Source organism: Lates calcarifer, linkage group LG5, assembly GCF_001640805.2.
Source record: "Lates calcarifer isolate ASB-BC8 linkage group LG5, TLL_Latcal_v3, whole genome shotgun sequence".
Classification (NCBI taxonomy): domain Eukaryota; kingdom Metazoa; phylum Chordata; class Actinopteri; family Centropomidae; genus Lates; species Lates calcarifer.
Window position 1 is genome coordinate 19246297 of NC_066837.1, and position 17225 is coordinate 19263521.

At 40.3% G+C, this 17225-nt stretch overlaps 1 protein-coding gene across 2 annotated transcripts in view; it reads right to left on the reverse strand.

Annotated features, from left to right (window-relative positions):
• Positions 1-17225, reverse strand: part of LOC108875765 (E3 ubiquitin-protein ligase SMURF2) — a 62166-nt gene that overhangs the window by 22051 nt on the left and 22890 nt on the right. For both annotated transcript variants that reach the window (XM_018664884.2, XM_018664883.2), the window contains exons 2-7: positions 14865-14903; positions 13072-13180; positions 7156-7289; positions 2558-2623; positions 1724-1808; positions 1379-1462 (exon numbers count right to left, since the gene is read on the reverse strand). In XM_018664884.2, the coding sequence (XP_018520400.1) occupies positions 1379-1462; positions 1724-1808; positions 2558-2623; positions 7156-7289; positions 13072-13180; positions 14865-14903 (517 nt within the window). The remainder of the gene's footprint in view (positions 1-1378; positions 1463-1723; positions 1809-2557; positions 2624-7155; positions 7290-13071; positions 13181-14864; positions 14904-17225) is intronic.

Below are 17225 nucleotides of genomic sequence, written 5' to 3' on the forward strand. Positions count from 1 at the left end.
GCTGTGCAGAGTTACTGACGCCTTGGCTATCTAAAACCTTGGACCCCCACCACACACACACACACACACACACACACACACACACACACACACACACACACACACACACACACACACACACACACACACACACACACACACACACACACACACACACACACACACTCTCCCTCCCATTTCCTCTTTCTCCATGCTCATTTAATTCCCACCTCTGTCTTCATGCTCTACCACTCTTCCCAGACCCTGAGCCAGTCTTCCTAGTCTACTCCTCCAATTTATTCTCTGACAACTAGCTCATGGACCAGATTACATTTGTCATCAGCAAAAAGCAATGACAAGAGCCAGTGAAGAATTGTGAAATATTAAAAACAAATGGTTACAATCCAAAACAATCTGCCTAAGATAAAACTGACTCTGAAGGAGGGACATCCAGTTCTATTATATTCCTTTTTGGTATTTGGTAGGTTAATATGCAAAATACATTTCAATTTTATGTATTACACAGTAATTGCACTGTTTCATATATAAGACAGAAAATGAAAAAAATTGGCTCAACTACCATTTTACTCCTCTCTCTCCACTTCACTCACCATATCCTCTTATTCATTAACACCTTCTCTTCAGTCACTCTGTCATTTCTTCCTACGACACAATCTCTGTTTGATCATCTTCATGCTCGACATAATCTCTTCCACCTCCCTCAGGTAACCTACCACTTAACCTTTTCCTCACCATTTCCTGTCTGCTGTACTTCTCTCTGTTAGGCTGCTCGCCTGGGGGCCACTACAGATGTGTAGTAAGAGTGGGAGAGGCAGTGGGGGACTGTCGCCATTTTCTTTTGCATAGTACCCTAACGGCTCCACTGATATGGGCCAAGTAGGAAGGCGACAGTTGTTCCTGCAGGAACAGGGGCCAAGTAAAACCTGGCTGCCCGACTGGCTGGCTAGTTTATTTAAGTGTGCATGTGTGTGTGCGCGTGCGTGTGTTTGTTTGTTTGTGTGTGTGTGTGTGTGTGTGTGTGTGTGTGAGAGTGAGTGTGTTGCAGTGGGGTGGGGGGCTAAGGAAACTCATTACTGACAAACTGTTATTGTTGTGTTGTGAGTGGAGCTGAGTGGAAGTTTTTTTTTTTTGTTTAATGAAAAGGGAAGTGGAGGAAAGTACAACCACTTAAATAGACCCCCCTGCTTTTTTTGTAAAAGGTCAAGTTTGTTGTGGGTTACAATAGTATGACTGCAGCACTAAAGACAGGGAATAGAATATTAAAGATGATATGATCTAGGCCATTGAGAAAGCTCTAACTTCAACAAGGTGGACTTTTTTTGATATATTACATCATTTGAAATCATAGTTAGGGATATGTGCATGTGTGCAGATGTACCTGGTAGGTCTCTCCCATTGCGTGGTGCGTGTGATGTGGTTCAGATACTGTATCCTTCCAGAAGCTGTCCTCCTCTCTTCCCAGCTGTTTCATGACACATTAAGACAAACAGGTGATAATACGAATCATACTTGTTATAAAGCAATATCAAAAGTGAAAACAAACCAAAGACACTTTTGATACCTCTAAGAAGATACTTATCTAACCCTACCCTAAGGAAACAGAGTGTCCTTCATTTTATAAATGACATGGAAAAGTAATTTGACAGAGCTCAGTCTAACAGCAAAATACTGTGTAGACTGATAGGATAACTCATTTTAAAAGAAATTATGCAATAATACTGACCCGTCAGGTAAATCATTGTCAAACAGACGACTGCAGTCCACCACTGGCCCTCCTGTCCCGATGCGATCCCTGGACTGAAGACTTACTACACATTAACAAAGACACGAAAGATTGTAAATCAGTAACATTTTCCTAGCTATACAACTCAAAGAATGATGACTAACATTTAGTACATTCAACATTTTATATAGTCTCCCTATGGCATATGGCTTCCAGTTCCACCCACAATTTTATAATTTTTTTTTCTTTTTAATTCTCCTTGTTTCCTTTTCTCTTCTGACATAAATGCAGAGGCAATGTACCCCTGTGTTTTTGTATTTTTAAGGCAGAGGAAAAAAAAAAATCCTATCTGCGGTCCAGTGGTTAGGTAATGAACTGAGTCAGAGTATTGAGACAGACTATGCAGTCTGGGTCAAGTTGTGTTTAGTAATGTTTGAATAATACAATGCAGTGAGACATCCAGAGTTGTGTCTGACACAAACATTGGAGACATTTACCATCATAATTTCAAATACTGATAAATGTTTGGTACATGAATATCCCAACTTATGTATAGTTGATTGATGATTTGACGTTTGTTGCAGTAACTGAACTCTCTATTCACATGTTGTATGTGAGAGACGTGGAGGGGAGCATATCCAAATGTATCTTCTAGCTGTTAATTCAAACTTCTGTTTGACGACCCACTGTTGTTTCGGGTATACTGTAGCCATAAATACAACACTGCCACTGTGGTTTTATTTTATGCAGAATGTAGACAATATCACATGTTTATGGCTTGACTTGTTCTTTATTCTCACATACAGTACATGCATCTGAAGTTATGTTTCTTACCTACTATCTGTCCTCTCACAGTATCATTGTCATTGGGGCCCAGCTTATTCAGGTCCAGTCTCTGATCTGCAAGGAAAAGACAAACATAAAACCATTGGTTTGCCCTTTACAGCCATTAAAATATTCAGGTACTAAGATGATGCTTAACTTTTAAATATTTACACTGAGTTAGCAAGTGTTCAGACCAAAACACACTGTATTTAAGAATTAGATGCTACGCTGGTGGGGGTGTGTTGCTTAAGATACCAGTGAGATGCTGAACAGTGTCCACAAAAATCAGCTTGACAAATTAAGTTGAGTTGAAAAGCCTATCAGATGCCAGAAACTGCAAACTGGTTTTACAACCATGTTACAACCCTGAACATTTTTTCTTTTATGCAGGTTTTCATTATATCTTCTGTTGCGATGATCACCAGGTAAACAGCAGAAATCCCTGTTTATGTAACAAAGTAATCTACCAGGAATGTGTGCTTGCAGATATTTGACTGGCCAACACATGGCATTGTTGAACAACCTCAGACTGTTTTGTGGCAAAATTTGAACCAAGCTTATCATTCACAGATGAAAAACACAATGTTGTGTGGCAAAAATAATGAACTTGGTTCAACTTGGTTTGCCAGACAACGTTGTGTTTTCTGTTTGTTTGTTTGTTTGTTTTTGAGCCCTCTGCAACATTGGCCTTTAACACAGTACTAATACCTGTCTGAACACTGTCCCACAGGTCAGAGCTGTCGAGCTGAGACAAATTGATGTATTGAAAACAACACAACCCAGTAACCCAGACAGCCTCTTTTTATACAAGAGTCATTAGGGGTATACTGAAGTAGCCAGTAAGAACTCAAATATAAATAAATGAAGTCTCCATGCCAGTGCGTCTTTAAAATGACAAAAAAAAGGGTCACTCTACCCTGCAGAGGAAAATGCCTCTGCAGCTTCTCTCATTTTGTGTGAAAAGATTTAAATATGGAGACACCAAATGTCATAAAATTTGGGCACAAAATTTGTTAGCAATCTTGTTATTTCTGGAAAAGTAAGAACTCATTGTCTGCTCAGCACAGGATAGTACTGCCAGACAGAGACAGCACAGGAACACAACCCAGGAAAACTCTGAACAAGATCCAGACACAGATACACTGCAGTCTCTCTCTCACTTGCGCACGCACGCACGCGCACACACACACACACACACACACACACACACACACACACACACACACACACACATTAAATCCCACAGGGACACTTATGCATGACCAGTCCAGCTGACCAGCATACAGACCAGGAATGACATCAATTGGTACCCATTAACAACGCAACCTGTGTGTGTATGTGTGTCTGCAGGGTAAGAATCCTGCAGGGGCGTAGGCTTACTTAAACATGAAAAACTAAAACGTATTCAGACATAAGACAGAGTGTGAGTGTAGGAGAGGGGTGGGGAGGAGGGAAATATGCAGAAGAGGCAGAAAAAGGCAGAGTGAGACTGAGTGAGAGAAAGGGAGATAAAGCGATGCCCCAGTTCTCCATGTGCTAATACTAAAACCAAAGTCAGACTGGATTTGTCATGTCTTTGTCACAGCTTGTCTGTATGACTTTGTATGCACACGAAATAGTGTGTCTGTTTGTATGTATAGGCCAAGTAGATCTCAACAAACCTATAATGCGTTTCCAGATTTGTGTGTGTGTGTGTCTGTGTGTGTGTGTGTGTGTGTGTGTGTGTGTGTGTGCATCTGTTCTGGATACGTGTCTAGACTAAACAGTGATGGTCTAAGCCTTTCATGGCTAGAATAGTAAGCAGATTTTTCTCTTAAATAAGAGAAGAGAGAAACAGAGAGACACAACATTTACAAACCTTTAACCACAAGCCCTCACCGCACCATACAATTCCTCAGAACTATGATAATTGTGTGTTACAATGAACTAAGTACATACATGTGTGTTAATACGTGTGTGTAGACTCGCATGAGCCGAGTGTGATAAAGTGCTGGTTCATTCAGCCCTTGTACATCGGTCTCTGCATGAAATGTACAAGTATGTAAAAAAACGGTAGTATCAGCAGTATCACAATGAGCAAATCAGTAAATAGAATTAGCCATTACATCAACACTGTAAATACTACAAGTTAACAACAGGGTTCAAAGCAAGGCAGACTAACACGTGTAGTCAGCCAAGTCATTTTGAAAAACTGGTGGTGTGAGTTCATGAGGTTGCAGGTTCAGAAGTGGGGCAGAGGACTTAGAGATTTGTGTCTGCGATGCTACAGGAAGTGGAGCTCAGCATAGAGCTAGACAGACCTCTAGTAAACTAGGCAATAAGGCCGAATCCCCTTTTTGTTTGCAAGAGTGGGTGTGTGTGTGCGTGTGTGTGTGTGTGTGTGCAAGAGTGAAACTGCTATGTGAGTTTGTGTTTGCATTGGATGACAAAGTGAGCTATGTATATGAATATGCCTTCTAAGAACCCGGGCAATTCCAGTAAAATCTCTGGTGTGTGTTTGCATTGTTTTTGTGTGTTTGTGTGTGTGTGTGTGTGTGTGTGTGTGTGTGTGTGCACTTCTTGGTCAGACCACAGACTGGGCATTCTTGATGTGTCTGCAGCACACAGGGCAAGGTACAAAGGAATGAAGTGAGTGTCTTCTCATAGATCATGTCTCCCCTGTCCACATCCTGTGGCTGCAATGAAGTATAATTTCTGCCATGTTTGCTGTACAGTAAGTGGCTGGTCTGGAGCCTAACTGGAGCCTATACTGTCTGTTTCTGGAAGTTGTGGGTAGGTCTAAGGTCAAGTCATGTGGCACCCAGTGGGGTGAAAGTATGGCACCAGGCTTCCATGGCCATCAAGGTCCCTTTTATGGCAACACTGACGCTGTTGTGGTTCTTAGTGGATTAGGGGGTGAACTTTATGAGCCAAGAATGTCATTTAGGAGCAAACAAAAAGGTCGCTGGAAACTATTCTGAACTCTAATGTGAAGTATTTAGCTTGACAGTTTGCAGTTGGCGCAAGAGGCTGTTACATCTGGGCAAACCAAACTACAACTGCCTACATTCATGGACGTATCCAACTATGTTGTTTGGATAAAAACACATCCAACAAATGGCAATTATATTCAGACAGACAACTTCTCAAGTGGTTGTGGGGCATGGCTGTGTGGAACGGAAGAATGGAAATAGGGAAAAGGCCGGATGCATTAAAAAAAGGGGGAAAATGTAACTTAGTGTGGTGGTTCTAGCACATATCTGACTGTCTGTGTTTAAGACAGGTCAAATAGATGGATTGAAGGAAAGGAGGAGAATGAGTGGAAGGAATGTTAATTTGACAGTATGGACTACAGTTAAGTGTATATGTGTCAGTGTCAACTGACTGGTACTGCCAACAAGGCAGTCAGGGCTAACAAGCACGTAACTATGTGGACTGCACAGAGAAATCAAAGGGCATCCTGTGCCAAACAGTGACAATAAGTTTATCAGTACGACTATATCTCAAAGAATGAAAGCCATTTGTTTCCTTGACAGAAAGTTGTATTGCTCGAAAAATGAATTGTGGTTATTGATTTGATCCCAGGTGCCAGATGTCTACAGCAGCAATATTTCTGATATGTGTTGCCTAAAGGAGTTGCCTGTGTACTGTGGCCATAAATCTTACAGCAGGGGATGGGGATGCTACAGCAGCACTGTTGAGAGAACAAAACATGTGGCAGTAGGCTAGCTAGCTATCACACTGCTGCAGCTGGATAAAACTGCAGCAGAGGGAAGACAGTCACAAGTTCCAGGACACAATGTTTCTCTCTATTGTTGGAGGCGGTAGGCCATGGCCCACACATTTGTCTGTCTGACTGTGTGCTGAGTGTAGGATGTATGTGCAGACATCAAATCAAAACCAAAACAAATTTATTGTCTATCTTGATTTGCAAGACAGAAACTCATCTTCAGCTTGTATGACATTTACCATCAGATAACACATACAAACAAAGAGGTTAACACAGTTCACCCACCCACTGGATGGAGTCACCTCTCAATAACAAGCCAGACTGGCACCTTAGGGTAAAGGCCACAATAAGCACGCAGAGGGAGCATGAAGAGACCATAAACCCATGACCTGTCTTCAGTGAGTGTTCAAAGACACAGTGCACTTATGTACACACAAACTAGGGATATTTTCAGTTCATTATGAAACTGTGGTGGGCCGCCACAGTCTAGGTAATTAATAGGAAACACTGCGGATAAACAATGTCATATTGGTTTGCCTTGTGTAGCTAACGTTAGCAGTGCTAGCACCAAGGGGCCAAATGCCTGTGCTGATCGTGGTTATGCATTGTTCTGGTTGAGAGATTACAGTATATGCCAGTTTATTCTGACACAGCCTACATTTAACCTTATTTTCATTTTTTGGATCAAAATACTGCCAAACTGCACTGGTTTTTAGCTGCAGGCCCTGCTGATGGCAGCTCACAGCAGTGAACCAGCACTGTACATTGATAAAATTCATTAATTAATTTATAATTAGTTTAACCGACTTGTATTTTGATGCTGAGTTGCAAGGAAAGCAACTTTTAGTTGTTAAAACATGGTAAACATTCCCTAACACAAACATAAACAGATACTTACAGCCAGTGTCTTTGAGTCTGTTGATGGCATTGGACAGGAGGCGGACACAGCCCAGGAAACCTGCGCCCTGCTTTTTGTGTATCTTCTTGTGGTTCCATACACTGATGGTGATGGAGTCTGCTTTTCCAATGTATCTGACAGGGAACAGAAGGAATGAAAGAAACCAGGTTAGTAAGGAAGAAAAGAGGAGTGATGACAAAGTGAAAAGCTTGCAGTACTGTCTATATATCTATAATTTCAAAGGATTCAGTGGGATATGGTGTATGCACATTGCAGTGGGGGCTCAAAGAGCTTTTTTTTAAAAAAATTAACTTACAGGATATGAAACTCACATACACTGACTAAAATAGACAAAAAATGTAGACTATTTTGCATCTCTTATACAATAATTATTTCTCTCTGACAGCATTGGAACAATGCACACTGTGTTTGCAGTGGAGACTTTCAGACTGCGTAATGAGGCAGATTAGTTAATTTTGAACTTGTGTGTATGTGCTTGTGTGTCTGCAGATTTAGCGCAGCTGAGGCCAGTCTAGCCGTGGTTGAAGAACAGAGGAAGTCTCCGTGAAGTGTTTCACCGCTGTCTGAGACCCAGACAGCTCTTACAGTAAACATACTGAGTTCAACATTCAAATGCACAATCACACATTTGCTGACACACACACATAATTACAGTCTAGCAGTTAGCTCCGATGCAAAGCTCTACATTATGTTGTACATCACTTGCAAGGAGTGGGGTTTCCCTACTAAACACATCAAAATGTATAGGTTTACTATGTAAGCCAAATCACAGAAGTTAGCAAATTGCTGCACTGGAATTAAATTACAACCTGGGTGGGTTGTGGATTTTTTTAAAGTGTCCAGTGATTTAGTTTCTAGTTGCAGTCTGAAAATCTGATCAGGGTGCAGTAGCAGGGTAGAATCTTTCACTTTTTCCTCTCTTAACAGATGCCGATGTGTCTAGGCCTGTGCTCTGTTGCACGTGTTGATTATGATCTCATTCTAGCCATTTAGCACCATTTGATGACAAATGGATAGGGGAGCACATTGATTTTTGCCATGACAGCTCCAATTTTCTCCTCCAATAAAGGTGAGTTAATTAAAAGTTTCTTTGCCAAGTAGTGGTTACTTACAGTCTTGAAACCACTGGAAGTAAGCTGTGCCAAATTCTCTAGCTTGTAAAATGTTTCTGTCACACCATGATATGAAAGTGAGACGACACAGAACATTTCACAACTTGAAGGATTTTTACTTAAATAGAAAATAAGAAATAAAAAGAAGCTGAATGGTTTTGTTTATATTTGATTTTGCTGTGCTGCTGTTTACTTTGAGTGTAATGTACTATGCTATGCATTGTGTATGCTGTGATGCTACTCCAATCATCTCTCTGAGGATTTGATAGTACTCTTAAGTTTAATCTCATGTTCTTCCTTTCACGCAGTACGGTTTGTGAGACTAAAAAAATGTGATGCAGAGATGTGCTGCAAAAAGAACTGTTTTGAAGCAAAAAAAAAGGAGAACTGAAACAGCAGATGAGACAATGCCTGAGTGTCTGATGACATGAGAAAAGGTAGAACAATGTGTTATTTCCTCACTCACAACTGCAGAGTCAAAACAGTGTTAAGAAACGTCATTATATAACATTGCAGGTACTGAGGTTATTATTACAACACTGCTATCGACAGAAAATTTATACAGATGGGGGTAAAGAGAGTAGACATACAGCAATTATTAATAACTGGACAGAAAAGCAGATAGACGATGACACAGCGTAACTACAGACTGAACAGACTGTGACTCCCTGTCTTCTATAGATGGTTGCTGGCAAAATACAAACTCTGAAGGTCACAGGGTGGAAACTGAATCAGTGTGCTTTATCCAGACAAAAAGACACACTGGACTGAGTTTCTGAACAGGACTGCTGTCTGCACAAGCCCAGAGCTGCATGCCTAGTTCTCACCGTGTGACCAACATCACCTACTGGCTATATTGTCTTGAGTTCATGAGCATTAATTGCATCTCTGTGCTCCTAAATTAAAAAAAAATATAGGCTTGGTTTTTTAAGCATTTTCTGAGGTCATAGTTTCCTGGAAGTGTTAACACAATAGCTGCTGGATGACAACAAAAATATTAGACAAGAATGCTCAAAATAATAATAATAACAATTTGCAAGTGAAAGCAAATATAACCCTTAAGGATAACTATACTCCTGATGATTATGTCAAATGTAATAAGCACCATTAAAACAATTTATTCCCTAGATGATGTTATATTATAACACAAAAAACATTAATTGGAAATGAATACTGTTAATAAATGTCATAGTAATGTAATTAGATTTGTTTTTTTCTTGAGAGATTCCTTCCTGTGAATACTGTACAGGGTTCAAACAGAACAGTATGTGCAGGGTTCACCCCGTGTTCCAAGTTCCTTCTTCTATTCACTGTGTTAAATTCAATTTCAATGTGAAGCTACCACTAGATCTGCTTTGCAAACAAGAACAGGAAACTTGAGTGTGATAAGCTGGATTAACACTGGTGGTCAAGCACAGAGACAACACAGTAACAATCTCTCTCTTGCATGGTTACACACTGCACAGAGTTTGTGCAGCTTTCCGTGTTGGGATATTAATTCATGCCTAACCATAACATAACCTCACTTCACACCTTACCCCTAACGTTGATCAGGACCTCAGAAATGACGTTCTGCCTCAATAGGACTGGGCTTTGTTCCCCATGAGGACTACCAGTCCCAATAAGGTCAATGTATTACAAGAAAAAGTCCCAAAGAGGTAACAAAAACATGTACATGCACACACACACACTCACACACAATTAATTAGGTGGTTACAGCAACAACAAAAATAAGGATAACCACTCCTAATCCTACAGACAACAGCGATGGAGGGGAAAAAATTCTTGGGTTAAATTCAGATTAGTTTTCCAGAACATACTAAATCCAGACCTGCAGGACTTCCCTAACTTTTTCTTGCCAGGGAACATACATTACAATGGGAAAATAAAAACATTATTTCTTTCCAGATTGGATATATTTCATGTTAATATTGGACAGCCTTCAGTTGTTAACATCTATAAAGACAAAAATAAATCAGAGTGAAGATTCTACAGCTCTGGCTTGTCTGTATCAAGTACCTTGATCTGATTTATGCAGCTGGAGTTGATGCCAAAGCATTCTTCCTTATTTCCCTCAAAACGCACTGTTACTTTACTGTTACACTGACTCAGTACCTCAGTTTATTTCTCTTCTTCCACATTTGGACATATGTTTGGGTGCTATGCAGGCACAAGTGGCATAAGTGCCTCTATTTTTTCAAAAATATAATGCGTATATAATCAAAATTCCCAATTTTAGGCATAAAGCAAACAATTTGCTTTCTGTTCAAATTCTCTGCAGTGTCAACCCATGTTTTGACTGTGCCAACTCACAGCAGGACAGGAAAGAAGCAGAGAAAAATCTTTCCCAGCTTAAACCACCACCAATCAATGTCTGGAGTTACTCACTTTTTGATTATACTGTGGGTGGGTATGTGTGCCTCACAGAACTCCAAGGCTTGTGGTAGGTAGGATGTGACGAGCAACTTGGCAACCGATGTCGATGCATTTTTTAATATGGACGGCCACAAGGATAGTAAAAACTCACTGTAGCCACGCCATCTGTATGCTCAGCATTTTATTACTGAGGAAAACACTAATCTTGCTCAGGCAGGATGTGTTAAGACTAGTAAGGTCACATCTTTCACACACACAGCTTTCATGAGGGAACAGGGTATGCACAGCACAACATGTACAGTATTTAGTATAGAGTGAAAACAGAGGGAGCAGAGAACAGATCTGATCCTCCAACCAAAGCAATGTGCAGAGTTGTACTGAAAAGGCTGAAAATTGGAGGCCAAACATGAGGAGGCAACCTGCCGAAACCAGACCTACATAGTACTGTGAGTTCATGAACCTTCAACAGTTACAAATGTTTTCAAAAATCTGGCTTGGTTAATATGTCCTCAAACATCTACTGCCAAGGACACAATAAATCACAGAGCATCAATTGCTATGAAAAGTAAGTTGTATTTATGATACGCAATATAGGGCAACAAGGCCCCTGGTAGCATCGGTGTCATGTGGGAAAAGACCCCACCTCCTAACGCTTGAGGCTTGAGAAAAGGGGGTGTGGTGAGCTGGCAACCTGCCAAGCCCACACTCCCATCTGCTTTCTGTGGCATGTTAGCCATTTCCTGAACCAGAGGAAGAGGCCAGGGGTCACTGGTGGGGAACACACTCTTTGGAGAGGGTGGGGATCCAGCAGGGGAAAGAGAATTATGTAAAAGAGGGAGGGGATCTGAGGTTGATGTTGACAGGCAAGAAGAAGCATTGCGAAGCAGGTGTGTGTTTGAAAAAGAAACTGTCTGCCCAGAAAGGCCACATTTATCTGTACTAACATACAAATGGTAAGAACAAGTAGTCAGTCAGTCGATAGTCACATTCAGAAACATACAGTATATATTATTTGAGAGGTTGTACCTCTTATATTATATTATACTCTTATATTATATAATATTCCTTTTTTTGATTAATCAATCACCAACATTGTTGGCTATTTATATTCTGTTGATCAACTATCATGGCAGCTCTAACTATAGCATCATATTTGTTTATTTTTCCCTAAATGATTAGACATTAACTCTGTATTATTTTAATAGTTTATCTGTTTCAAGTGGCAGTACAAGACATCCACTGTTTCAACTTGTAACTATTCACCTTCTTTCTTTTGTAATTCTTCGCCTGCTGTTCCTTCCATTTGCTTTCTTTCTTTTTACTATGTATTTCCAACTCTTTCCATCAGTCTTCCTTTTCCCTCATTCGCTCCTCCACTGTTTCCCTCCATCCCTCACCACTACATAAGCTTGGTTGCCAGTGGGTCCTTTGGGTCCTTTGGGGTGATCACTCCTAGTAACGGCCCTTAGACACAGATTTCAGCACAGGGAACGTTCACACCACATGGCCACAGTGAAAACACTAAAATACATAGTTTCATAAGGGCACTTGTGGAGTCTCTCTGGGTTCTGAGGCCAATGGACAATATAATGACCACATTTTTACTTGAGCTCTACTATGCAGCCAGCAAATATGAGAACGTTTTCCCTCCTGTATCCGTTTCGGTTTCTTTCACCACTGCATTATTCATACATTTAATTTGAAATATCAGTTATTTGCATTTACATTTCTGAGACTGAAGGTGAAAGGAGAGCTTCCTTGAAATAAAAAAATCAGGTTTTAAGAATCATGTTATATAGATTCACAAAGGCATAGAAGAAGACAAGTGACCCTGAAAGACATTACTAAAATAAGTAAAAGTAACGCTCTAGATGTGTGTTCCCCTATGTAAAGCCACAGTGGCCTCAGAGAAAAAGAGAAAGCCAGGAAAATGTAAAACTATTTAGCAAAACCCATAATAGGCAGAATCTGCTATTTGAGAGAGACGGAATTAATATCAGTACGAGTTGTGTTTTCCCCCAGAAATTTCATATGAATACGTCTGTGTGAGGCCTGTGGTATGGAATGTCTAAAATCTCACTCTACAAGATGTTTTGTTCACATGTAAAACGTCTCAAATGGTTTATGGATGGGTGTTACTGCACACAGAAAAGAATCTACATTCCTGAAACACTTGTCATAGCAGTTGCACACAGAGACATACTAGAGAGCAAAACCAGTGTACCACATTTCTGTGTCATGGTTACTGTACCATTTAAATTTTCAGGTGGTGCGTGACCTTATACACTACTCCATCTTAACCACACACACACACACACACACACACACTCTGCATGTGTTTCTTAATAAGGTGTAAGTTGCATATAGCAAGATATCATACTACTCCACAGCACTCCTGCTCACTTACAGATCATAATGTTGATTCCACTTTGGGTCCAGCGTATTTCTCACAGTATCTGTAGAGTGGCATTGTCCTGAACCATCAACCACCACTTTGGCAAAGGGATCTGGCAACCCTGTAAAAGCAGACAGTGAAATGGTTTTGTTTAGCACATGTGCAAACTTCGTGAGGTCACATTTTCACGCAGGAAATGAATTTGTCTCTAGTTGTCTCCATTAACAGAGACTTATGTTGGAAACTGTCAAAACTGCTAAACATTTACATTTGATTTCATCTCTAATAGAAACATTTGTTGACCAAAGCCTGACCCGAATTCAACTCTGGTTGGATGAAGGTCTTGAAACCAGGTCAATGGCCCATTCAGATTGACCACAAATGCATATTTTGCTGTGTCAGCCTGAGGACGCTATAAAAATGAACACCAGGAAGAAAGCTACTGGCCTAATGATGCAAAAATTTGTTTTGTGGATTTGGGCCATTGTAACTAAATGATCACTGTCCAACCTCTCAATGCATATTTCAGGACACTATGGTGATTTAAAAAAAACGCTGTTCTCCCAAGTTGTCCAGTGTTAAGACATTTTCCTAGAAGAATCCTTTGTTTGAAACAAAGATAAGGAGTGCAAGTCTTTCATGGTGTCTTATTCAGGCAGAAATCTGATAAGGCATTCTTGGTGTGTTTATCTGGCGTTCTCCGTGTTGGTCTGTGAGACTGCACATGTGTGTATGTGCGTTTTAAATGTGTCAGAGTGTATACCCCTGAGCACCGATACTTCACACAGGTCAAACCTGTTCAGTCACCCTTACGCTGTCCTGGGACTTCCCTTTTTGTGGTTGTGTGTCTGCGCATATGCATGTGTGTGCGTGTTGGACAAAAATGAACCCACTGCTGTCTGTATCCATGACTTCCAGGTTAATGGAGAACCAACCTACTGGGTAAACACCCTGCTTCTGTTGCAATTAAGTGCTTTTAACGTAACCGTAACTGCCAATTAAGGTAAATGGTGCGGGTTGAAAAAGAGTATCCTTTTGCGAAACCGTCCCATCAGTGGAACTAAATAATAAATCACCTCTTACATCGGCAGAGAATGGCTGTCAGCCCTAATAAACTTAACAGTGGTCAATGGAAAGGCTTGAAGCTAAATGTTAACTAACAGTAAATTAGAAACCACAAGGACAACCAACAACTTCCTCCCTCGGACACCCTGTAACAGTTTTGCATGTTAGTGTGAATTTGTGTTCTTCATCCCATCAAGTCCCATCTCACTATTGTGGTGTGACACTCTTCAGTTTCTCTTTATTCTTATTGGTTTGTGTTCTAAGAGAAAGCCAAATGAGGAAGTCTTCTCATGTTCCTCCCATGCAAAACTGATTGTTGATCTGACATGGTATTTGATGTTTTTAAAACAAAATGCACATTATAAGGTATAAATGACTTCTTATCTAGAGACTGAAATTTGCATTTATTCTCATGTAATTGCCATTTCACCTTGGTCATTGGGTTGGACTAAATAAGGTGTCATTTCTGTCCAGTTCAATTAAATCCTTTTTAATTAAGTCTAGTGCTTCCATACCAGTGGACCTGATATCTATTACTAGAAGTTAGGTTAGCAGTGGGTCCCTGTGCGTGCCAGGCCTCCTGGTGTGTATAACAGACAGACAGCTCCTAAGGGACTTCATTTACAGCCTGGCTTCAAAAGCCAGCAAGCTGCCACAGCTGACAAAGCCCATTCTAATACACGAGGGGGGTGATGGGGATGGGATAAGAATAGTAACACGTAAAAATAGGCTTTACTTACGGAAGAAGTCTTTCTTTGCCAGGTTCTTCGCACACAGGACTAGAAGAGAAGAAATACAGAGAGATGTTAATGATGGGTTAAAAAAAAAAAATAGATGTGAACGAATTAAAAAAATAAAAATAGGCCAACCACTGTTTGCACAAAACCCTTGCAGGTCATCAAATATACAAAGAATATTTACTCTTGGAAATTATACAGTATTTCAAAGTTTAAAAAAAAAAACAAGCAGCACTCCAAGAGTATGTGATATTATGTCTTCCTCTATTCTTTGTATTGTTTGTACTAAAAACACCAATAGATGCAAATGTATTTCACCCTTAACTCATCATCACAGTGCCACAAAGTCTGATGAGTGCATCATTAGCTTTCTGTCTGCTTATATAGCTGCCTTGTGCTTTCTTAAATTTTCACTTCGTCACATCGCTCACCCTGCTAGTAATATAACAAGCTCTCTTTTAATATTATTTTAAAATTACAGTTGTAATGTGTAAATATATATACTTGATTAGGCTAAGTGTTTCTCTTTGGTAAAATTTTCAATAACAGCCCAGCTAACTGAAATATTTAATTATTTATCAATTCCTTCTTAGCTGTAAAATTTGACACAGTTTCCCTTCAGTAATTACTGCTGTCTTTCTGCCTATATATTGGTTTGTCCATTCTCACTGTCCCATCACACTCTAGGAGACCAGTTTTGAGAGTTTCTCCTTGTAAAATATTGAGTAGACAAGCACTCTTTCCTGTATGAGGCAGGTCTCCGGGGGTATGCATCACAGACAACATACAATGGCTTTCAGCAGAGACAGAGAAAGAAAGGCAGCAAGCCTGTGTTTTTTTTTTTTAAATGTCCCTCCTGAAATGTCTCCCTCCTGGTGTGTTGTAGGGCCTAGGTGAACTGAAGCAGGCTAGTGCTTTCTTTAGAGCTGGCTAGACAATCCTGTGACAGTTATAGAGCGAGACAAAGTAGGCCAAGCATCAACAATCAAGAGCAATGCCAGAGAAAACTAACACAATAAACTAAAAAAAACTAACAGTGACATGTGAAATAAGCATCATGGACTGCCAGCAGACAGACTACTGTTCTGATCACTCATTTGTCAGTGAATTAGAGGTGGTACTAAGCTCTAAGCAAAGAGACAGAAAGTTGATGTCTAGAAAAACACACACAAACTATCTCTGCAAGTGCATCCACCCATCCATCCATCTATGTTCTACACTCACTGCTTTCAATTCGTGGTCATAGGCTGGCACCTCCAATTTATTATTAATACCGGTACAGGTGACCCCTCTCTTTTCTAACTTCATATCACCTTAATCGCCATGGCAGGAGTGTACCTGCCTTAGCTGATCCAGAACTACAAGATTTATTTTAAGATTTAGTTAAACAAAAGACGTAGATCCTTTCCAATGCACATAAGACAGAACTCACGTGCAGTCAACCAACAGAAAGTTACAGAGCTTGTGCAACTTTTTGACCATTTCAGATGTAAATGTATCATAATACAGGCATAAAGTTGGCTAACTCCCCATGTAGACGTTCTAAACATTTATTCACTACTTGATTCTGCAGAACCCTGGCCTGCTTAATAATTTAAAAATCATGTCAGCAAACACTAAACAGATTACTTAAGACCACTTGTAAAAAATGTTACTGCAATCTCAACTTTGTGCCTTATATCAGAGACTTTGCTATCACTCCATCTTTCAAGCACATCAAGACCCCTATACAGCCAAAACAGTGGTGTGTTGAAGACATCTTGAACATGGATCACACAATAGATCATGTCAAAGTACATGAACCTGCCACGAATGAGAAACAAGCACCACTTCCGTATAAGATATGAACAGGCCTGGGAAACCAACCTTGCATTACACCCATTCAATGTGGAGACCTTGACAGTGACCAAAATGACACAGTCAGACAAATCAGACAGAATCACAACATGGGAACAGACAATCTCAACACAAACCAAATTACACTGACTGGGCCGACTGAATGAACACTAACCATCAGCTTGTCAGGGGAAATTACACTGCCAAAGCCGACAGTATGGGCGCAGGCCAAATCGGAGGCAGCCAGAAAAACCTCCTGTGGGACAAAACGGACACCATGTTGCTGGCAGACAGGAGAAAAACAGGAGAAACAGAGGCCTGAAATCTTGGCGGAACATTTGTGGACAAAGAATCCAACTGAGAAACAAAATCAGCCACCAGAGTTTAAATGGGTCATCATCCTCAGCCTGAACGCTTGCTTTAAGTATATATCTATAAGCCTATTTTATACACATGGATTCCAGAGTATTAACATCAGACATTTAACGACAATCTGAGGCCAAAATGTTGTGATTGACTAAATCTGAG